This window comes from Bactrocera latifrons, unplaced genomic scaffold (genome assembly GCF_001853355.1).
Source record: "Bactrocera latifrons isolate USDA-ARS-PBARC rearing strain unplaced genomic scaffold, ASM185335v1 scaffold_112, whole genome shotgun sequence".
Taxonomy (NCBI): domain Eukaryota; kingdom Metazoa; phylum Arthropoda; class Insecta; order Diptera; family Tephritidae; genus Bactrocera; species Bactrocera latifrons.
Genome location: NW_017534542.1, coordinates 348,707 through 358,040, shown reverse-complemented (window position 1 = coordinate 358,040; position 9,334 = coordinate 348,707). Strand labels below are relative to the sequence as shown.

Here is a 9,334-nt window from a genome sequence, read left to right as displayed (position 1 = left end):
GACTGCACCATTACCGATTTAATCTCATATGCAGAAAATAGTGCGACTTGACTATCGCTGAGTATGACGATACTTTCGTTGCGATAATTTCGTTGGAGGTTTATCTCTACGCACCGACTTATAGCAAAGACTTCTGTCAAGTAATGAGAGTTTGGTACACAGTCCTGCCACTCCTTTTTCCATTTCCTCCGACGTTTTGCGAGCCACTTGATTGTGAGTATTATCTCTTAGCAGTAGGGCAATCGGGGAATCTTTCTGCCTTCCTTGTGAAGTTTACCATTTGGCAATGCTGTTCCTTCGAAGAATAGCCAGTAGTATTTCATCATTTAGAGTTTCATTTGTTGGGACGAGATTCTTTTCGGGTTTTTTATACTCTTACAACATGTTGCTGCAGAGTGTAATAAATTTAACAAAATAATGAAGTCAGTTATGGAATTGAATACCGCTCCGTCCACCGGTCCGTTCGTCCGTCCGTCTGCCTGTGGAAGCTGTAACTTGAATCAAAATTGAGATGTCGTCACGAAACTGTTTTCCATGTGTTTCATGGCACCCAAGGATGGTTATGTTGATGGGCAATCCCTACACACCTTGTGAAAATGGATGAATGGCTTGGCACCACCCAAATTTAAGTGAAAACTCTTATATCGAGATCTACTCAGCCGATTTCAACCAAATTCGGTAGCTAATGTTATGCTAACATTCCAATGACTAAAAACTGTTCATATCAGGCTAGAACTGTTCAACCTACAGATACCGAAAATCGGACTCCAGTTCGTATTACGAACTTTTTATCGAAAATATCGGCCAATGGGATACATTATGGAAATTCGGACATTATCCTTTTCCGATCAATAATTCCCTGAAACCCTATATACCAAACAGAAAATTTTTCAAACTTCCGACTGACTTTATATTTAGAGAGACTTTATTTATATTAGAGAGTATATTTTTCTAACAACAATATATATTTGTGCCGAAAATGGATAAAATCGGGTGAAAACTTGAACTAAACCGCATATAACTAATATCAGAGCTTCCAAACATCGTTAACTTTATCCCGAATATATTGGTGCTGGTATGTGAGGTGCCTTAATGAAACTGAGAGAGGATCTTTTTCCGCTAATAATATGTATGTAGTAATGCCAGAAATAGATAAATTCAAGTCAATACAACCCCTATCCTCTAATTCTAATATTTATTATCAAACTTCCGGTTTCAAAATTGGCTTTATGGTAGTTCAATGCCGAAAATATGTGAAATTGGTCTACGAATTACCTCCACTCCCATCTATATACTACATATGTATGTATGTATATATAATGAATTTCGTTATTCTAACAAACCTTATGCCGAATATGTTGGTCAGTGAATGAGTTTTATGTATTGATTGTAAAAAAATTTTTGCGGTATTTTTATTGAATTTTCAATTGTTCATAAAATTTTTTTGATGACTCATGCCCAGCTCTTGACCGATGCTACGGCTGCTACTATACCTTATTCGACGACAGGCCTTCCGGAGCGTGGCGCATCTTCGACGACCTCTACACCAGAACGAAAACGTTGAAACCATGGTTATGCGGTGGAAATGGAAGCTGTATCGGGTCCATAAACTGCACGCATTTTATTGGCAGCTTGAGATGCATTTTTGCCTTTATCGTAGTAGTACTGTAAAATATGCCGTATTTTCTCTTTATTTTGCTCCATCTTTGCGACGCTATAACTCACGAACGACTTAAACGAAACGACAATCAATCAAACACGTGTTAGCGCGTGAAATGAGCTTTCCAAAACCGTATAGCATGACCCGATGCGACGAATAAAACTGCGCCAACTAGCGAAAATACCGCAAGACTTTTTTGACAACCTAACATATAATATTATATTTTTATCGTTTAAAAACCTATAAGGAACTTTTATTTGTTTCAAAAATATTTGTACAAATACAAATATGGGAAAAAAATTAAATAAAAATGTAAGCAATACAAAACTAAATAATATTTATTTTAAATTATTATTTTATAACTTGTTTGTTTTTTGTTCATTTTTGTAATATTATTACAACTTTCTATGTTGATCATAATTTGTAAATAAAAATGCAACCCTACGTTATTTTTAACGCAACAACCGTCTGGCAACACGCGCTAAGCGAACGGATATAAAGAACTGTTAATTCAAATCCACTCCTTCAAAATTAAATGGTGAAACCGTGTGCTACTATAAAATTGTGGTGCAAGGCAAATATTTGTTCAGTGTTAAAATTAATTACCATAGTTGTTGTGTATACGAAAATAAATCAAACAGAAAAATGAACTCGTTAATATTAATCAACTATTTGGAGCAGCAAGCGAAAGGCAACAGCAAATTACAAGAACTGTTGACACAGACGGCACAGTGCTTGGTACGCAAAGAAGAAAAACGTAAACTGGAGAATGGTAAGCACGTAGAATAATGAATAAATAAACAAAATAAATATTTACATTTTATATTTCCTCAACTATCTAAATTTGTAACTAACAACAAGAATTATTACAAGAGACGCTAATCAACACAATGGACGTCTACGAATTGGAAAGCATTCTGAAACAGTTAAAATTACAATACCAACAACAATGCGCGGTACAAAAAGAAATGTTAACCGTTTACAAGCATTCTGTCGAATTTTGTGTGCAAGTACACAATATTGATTGGAATTCGCAATTACATTGTAAGCTGGAACTACTGCAATTGCAGTGTCAGAATGAGATGCGTGAACTGAGCGAGGAATATGAGGAGGAAAAGGAACGTAGAAAAGCGTTGGAACAGCGGCCAATAGGTGGGTATGGTTTCATTTATACTGGTAAGTGGAGATGGTTAAGCGATAGTAATACACTGAGACTGCATATTGATTGTTTTTCGGATTTTAAATGATTCTTAATAAGAATTTATTTAATTTTATAAATTATTTCATTTTATAGTTTTTAATGAGAGACACACCTACTCCGACAGCCTAAAAAAAAGTACTTTTGTGAATTAAATCAATAGAAAAGATCAGAGTGACAAGCTGAGTCGATTTAGCCAAATCTGTCCGTCTGAAAACTAGTTTTTGGATATCGATTTGAAAATTTTCACTCGCTAATTTCGCCTTAAAAAGCTACTCATATGGCGGAATCGACGATATCAGGCTTCTATGTACATGATGTAGCAGTCAAACTTACCGACCCACCTTAAGCTTTTGTAAGGAAAAATTTTTTGTTTGCCAAGATATCTTCCCAATGTTTGGCATGAATTATTATTCAAGGTATTGCTATAATCTACGAAGAAATTATGCAGATCGGATCATTATAGCATATACCTACCATACAAACTGAACGATCGGAATCAAATGCTTCAATGGTAAACTTTTTCATGCAACGAGTTATCTTCACGAAATTTGACATGTATTATTGTCAAAGGCAAATAACATTATTTACATCGGATACATATAGCAAACTAACCGATCAAAACCAAGTTCCTTATTTTAAACTTTTATTTATTTTAATTTATATTTTTTCTTATTTATACGTATTATTTTAATAATTTTTTTACCTTTATATCAATTTTGTTATCACATTATAATGTTATAACTAACAAAAATTTTACTTTCAGTTCAAAAAGTGCGTGCTGCTGAAACAGCGGTTGCCAACATGCAAGTAAAAATAGATAATGCTAAACAACGTGCTACTGCTTATCAGAGCAAATTATTCGAGCAATTAGACAAGGTCCAAAACGAACAAAATGCTATAATCGTTTTGCTAGTAAAAGGAAGCAAAGAAATAGCAGCAAAAGAAGCAGAGGTAAGTACCAAAATTTAAATTTATTATCAATGAAGAGGATAAAATAGTAGGTCTATCAATATATTCGTGAGGTATTTTTCAAAATTTAAACGTTTATTTAAGAAAAGCATGTACAAGGTGCGTTCCAAAGTAAACAGGACTTTTTGAATCTAGCGCCCCCTGGTGGCGCCATCTATATGTCGACTGCTGTGTTAGAATCTGCTATTTTTATCGATTGTCCAGTTTGCAGATTTGTCCAATTTCATGACATTAAGTGTCAGTATGTTTGTGTTATCGATGCGAAAATGAGCTTCGAATAAGAGCCAACATTAAATTTTGTTTTAAATATGGTAAACCTTTTACCGAGGCTTTTCAATTGATGAAACGAGTCTATGGCGCTGGTTGACATAAATGACTATCAACATGTGACCCAATCAAAATCCGTGATGACCGAAATTCCATCTAAACTGTGCGTGAATTCGTCAAAAATCAGCCGAATTCATCATTGAAATTCATGGAAATGGAATTGATCATCTCCAAAACATCGATTTATCGCATTTTGATCGAACATTTGGGCTTACGAAAGATGTGTGCACGGTTTGTTCCGTACAAATTGACTGACGATTAAAAATTTCTCAGAATCCAACATTCGAAGGACTATTATTGGACCAAAAATCACATTTTAGTCATTAACCAGTCCTCGTATTCACCTGATATGACACCGTGCGACTTCTTCCTTTTTGAAAAAATGCATTTGCCCAGCGTTATGCAGACGTAGAAGCCATTCAAAAGGCTTGCACCGGCATCCTGACGGCCATACCGACCAACAAGCTAAAACACTCGTTCGACATGCTTTTGGACCATGCAAAAAGCTGTATTGAAGCAGAAGGAGACTATTTTGAATAAAATAAATTGATTTTGCCGAAAGAAAAAAGTTTTTTTTAAGTCCTGTTTACTTTGAAACACACCTTGTATGTGTAGAGTAATATTATTCAAAATATCAGCCTATCACAAGCTATATATTTTTCCCCATCTCTGGTTGCAATTTGTGGATTCCATCCCATCGTCTGAAACAACWGGTAGTCAAAGGAGGACGAGATCTGAGCTATAAGGCGGGTTAGGAAAAACTGCCCAGCCACTGTTTTCTTAATAGCTTTTAAACGGTCTTGCAACATGAACWTGAATGGAATGTTTTTGTCTTGTTTGCGTCTGTTTGGCCAGGTTTCAGATATGATTTTTTCAGGGTTGTCGTAATGTTCCCAGCTKCCTTCCCTTGAATATATCCGACCGCTTTTAAATGTTTTGAAATTGCGGCTCAAGTGACTCTCACAAATACGGCRAGCTCTTCTTGTGKTTGGCTACAACATTCAKCAAGTKATGCTTCCAGTTCCYCATCTTCAAACTTCCTTGACCGTTCTGGGCGGCTTCTTCGTATTCCAAGCCAAATTCCCTACTTTTGAACCCGGACCCGCTGGGTGTTAGTCAAGTATTATTTGACAGAGCCGTGGGCAAACTTTTATCARAATCACAGAAGATATGTTAGACCATAAGAGTGATTAGTACGTTCGGAGGCTGATTATGTATACAATATTTTTTAGCTTATTGGATAATTGATTGTAATAATAATAATTGAGTGTAATAGTCGGCCAGATAAAAAATCAGGGCAGTAAACAATGAACTCATAATCCTCGGGTTTTTTCTAGATATTCCATACGAGATACTACTTACCAGTCGTAAAACGGTTAGATCGCAGAAAGTATCAACCCTGGTCCAAATATAATTATAAGTCATAATATAAACTTTACCATGAAATCACTTTCCTTATTTCAGCTTGCAGTTTTGGAAAGCACTTATAATGCCCAAAGAAAGGATTTGATGGCACAAAAACAGGAATTGATTTCAAAAATGCAGACATTCAATACGAAGGTAATTAAAGTCACCATGAAACTCCGTATACATAAACAAGTCTTCGTTAAAATTCAGCTCCCCGTTTACGTCAACGCAAATGAGTTGGAGCCAAGTCTAGAGAAAGCCGCCACAAACCACGATTTCACACTATCCATCGCCACGAAGCTTGATACATTTCCTACTTTTGGAAATACCGTTAATGCGAACACAGATGTAAAGCCGAAAGAAATCAGTTTCTTAGATCTTTTCAAGGAGTGGGAGTTACAGAAACAAAAACAGATCCAAGAGCTTGTAACCACTACTGTATATTCTGATTTCACTTCCATCGTTCCAAATTTGACTGTAAGCTATGACTCTGAAGCGGACCACACCAATACAATACCCGATAGTGGTCCAAAATCCATACTGCGACGACCAAATATTGCCGAGAATGAGGGGGATGCTTTGATACCCAAAAAACGTGTACGTTTTGCCACTCACGAAAGTGCAGAGGATAACTGGGATTTCATTCCAACATGCCATGCGAGCTTCAATCCGCTTGAATGTGATGTTGTTGCCGGAATCGGTGAAGTAATTGATAATGATACATTTTTGGTTGAGGATAACGTGCAATCATTTAATGGTGATACTGAGACCATTGAAATTTTCAGTACCGATGAAGTGTTAAGAAATGAAAATGGGAACGCGCACTGTGAAGAATTATCCGGACAGAAGCCGACCAGACCGGAATTCGTTACAGCGAAGAAACTGCTCAGGAAAGCAAGATTACAGGGTTCGCAAAGACAAAGCAAAGTTCACACGATTTCCAGTGCTGTCGAAAAAAGGTCAAAAATCGAAATTCGAGAATGTCGCATCGTTAAACCAGCGGGCACTAAATTGCCGATGGTGAGGTTTTTTAAAGTTGTCCTATTGTTAATTCATTTAATATTTGTATTTTATAAGAAAATCAAATTTTGGGGAAATTAATTTTAATAACTGTTTTAAAATGATCTCAATATTTTTATACTCTTGCAATATGTTGATACAGAGTAAAATTATAGCCGAGTTAACAACAGCGCGCCAGTCCTTTCTTCTTTTCATTACGTGGTGCCAATTGGATATTCCAAGAGAGGGCAGGTCCTTCTCCTCCTGGTCCTTCCAACGGAGTGGAGGTCTTCCTCTTCCTCTGCTTCCCCCGGCGGTTACAGCGTCGAATACTTTCAGAGCTGGAGTGTTTTCGTCCATGCGGACAACATTTCCTTGCCAGCGTAGCCGCTGTCTTTTAATTCGCTGAACTATGTCAATGTCGTCATATATCTCATACAGCTCATAGTTCTATCGAATGCGATATTCGCCGTAGACAACGCGCAAAGGACCATAACTCTTTCGCAGAACTTTTCTCTCGGAAACTCGCAGCGTCGACTCATCAGTTGTTGTCATCGTCCAAGCCTCTGCACCATATAACAGGACGGGTATTATGAGTCATTTATAGAGTTTGGTTTTGGTTCATCAATAGAGGACTTTACTTCTCAATTGCTTACTCAGTCCGAAGTAGCAATTGCTGACAAGAGTTATTCTGCTTTGGATTTCCAGGCTGACATTATTGTTGGTGTTAATACTGGCTCCAAGACAGATGAAAGGATCTCGTTCACTACCAGACCCATTTCCCTTTATAGAATATAAATCAGGCAGATGGAAGCAGACTTTACCTAGACCTATGTATATAACTAACAGTAAACAACTGCCTCTCCAACTTTTCTCTTTTCCTCTCTGCACGGAACCTCACACTCCCCCCATCAAATCCGCACCAATATGGTCGCCTGTCAGAACACTGCATTCCGGATCACGATAGGATGCCTCTTGATGTCTCCCATCGACCAACTACATAGTGAGACGCTTATGCTCCCAGCTAAGGAGCATAATGAACACCTCTCCAAGCAAATCATGCTATGATGTTTTCGTAGAAATCACCCTTGCAGCCACCTCCTTGGAGCGGAACCGCATCCTAGGAACATCGAGCGGTCTTTCCTTAACTACGTCGACGACATCGAACAGTACGCCGACCGGACTTCGGACGCAACTAACTTCCGACAGACACTGACTGTCATATACAGTGGAGCTATCAACACCTTCACCGACTAACTTCCAGTGAATGGCATTCTTGGAGTCAAATCACCACCCATCGCAGACGAAGAGCTGGAGTTTGCGCGAGAAACCCGAGTAACCCTAGCGCAGCTTTGTTCTGGATACTGTAGCAGGTTAAACTCCTACTTATCCAGAATAGACCCAGACATATTCAATACATGTTCTGCATGCAACGGTCTCCGCATTACACTGGCTACCTCTTTGCATGCCCTTTCAATTCCACTCATCTAACACCCCTTTCCCTTGAGTCCGACCCCGTCGAAAAAGCACGTTTCCTGGGCCTAACGCTAGATGACGTCATAGATAACCCTTGCCATCTTAACGGGGATTGATACTACGTTAAAACAACAACAACAGGCCTTATGTACCTGAAGGTACTTCCCTGACTTTAATCCTAGCAAGTTGCAAGAATATGAAATGTTCGGTTATACCCGAACTGCGCTCTTACTTGTTTTTTTTTTTTAATAATTTATATTGCTTTCTTTCAGAAATTACCAATAGCTCTCACACCAGAACCACAGGCTCAACCTACAAACGCAACAATTGCCATAGAACCATTACAGCCGACCAAGAATAAAGTGTTCAAAACACCGCCAGTCCCAAAAGTACGAAAGCAAGACAAAATACCAGACCGTAATAACTTCTTCGACGACTTTTTGAAGGAATCTAGCGTAGAAACCTCTCAAACAAATTCCGAGGTGGGTCCAAATCCCGTTAAAGACCCAAATGCTATGTTAAGCTTTGATGAGTCCATGGGTACAAGTGAGAAATCCAAACGCAGGGGTAAAAAGCCGTCAATGGATTTTGAGAGTTTCTTCCGCGAGACCCTCAAGAGCTGCAATGATGACAGCGCTGCTTTGCAGGTGTCACCCACCGAGGAGGACAACGACTTACTGCAGTTCGATTTGAATTTTGCTGACAATAACGGCTTATCGAATAGCAACTATGAGGATTTCTTCGGTGATCAGGAGAATGCTGAAGAAGATGATGACTTGTTGTCATTTAACTTCAGTGATTAGTCCGATGGAAATGTGGAGACATTTTTAATGACTCTTCTTACTTATTGACATTTAGGAACCTGGTGTCCCTAGTCTAAAACCGGGAAATGTATATTCTCGCCGTAAAATTAATTGATTTCTATTTGGCTTTAATTGTTGTTTTTGTTGTTGGCGTAAATATGAGTTTTCTGAAAATATTAAAATTTTTGTCTTTTTTCTTGTGGATTTTCTTTCCCGTAAAGTTGAGCTTGTCACTAGTAAACTGCTGTGGAACTTATTTGTATTGTAGACTCCAGAAAATGGAAAAAATTGAGACAATGACAAGACATCTTTTTAATGTAACTTTTTATTTTGGGTTTTTGATAAACATGCTTTATTTTACTTTCTTGTTTTAAATTCAATGCTTTATGTATGTACGTATGTATGTATTACAAAATTGATTACTAGAAGCAGATATAAACATTTTTTAGAACGAATTTTAGGCGCAAAGACGTTTTCATGCGAATAATAATT

The 9,334-nt window shown here is 37.7% G+C and overlaps 1 protein-coding gene across 2 annotated transcripts; it reads left to right on the top strand.

Annotated features, from left to right (window-relative positions):
• Nucleotides 1-2,205: 2,205 nt before the first annotated feature.
• Nucleotides 2,206-8,987, top strand: LOC108974571. Of its 2 annotated transcripts, none has more exons than XM_018942494.1 (6): nt 2,206-2,432; nt 2,534-2,812; nt 3,625-3,812; nt 5,622-5,717; nt 5,775-6,584; nt 8,312-8,987. In XM_018942494.1, the coding sequence occupies exons 1-6, from the start codon at nt 2,306-2,308 to the stop codon at nt 8,840-8,842; spliced, it is 2,031 nt and encodes a 676-aa protein (XP_018798039.1). In that variant the 5' UTR covers nt 2,206-2,305; the 3' UTR covers nt 8,843-8,987. The 2 variants fall into 2 exon arrangements, with proteins under 2 accessions (XP_018798039.1, XP_018798031.1); XM_018942486.1 differs by having other exon boundaries at nt 2,522-2,812.
• The last annotated feature ends 347 nt before the right edge of the window (nt 8,988-9,334 follow it).

Bases quoted from the DNA above. Each gene is read 5' to 3' on its own strand.
- LOC108974571 (XM_018942486.1), top strand. From the start codon at position 2,306: ATGAACTCGTTAATATTAATCAACTATTTGGAGCAGCAAGCGAAAGGC. The intron at 2,813-3,624 runs GTGGGTATGGTT...TTTTACTTTCAG, and splicing joins GTTGGAACAGCGGCCAATAG to TTCAAAAAGTGCGTGCTGCT. The intron at 3,813-5,621 runs GTAAGTACCAAA...TCCTTATTTCAG, and splicing joins TAGCAGCAAAAGAAGCAGAG to CTTGCAGTTTTGGAAAGCAC.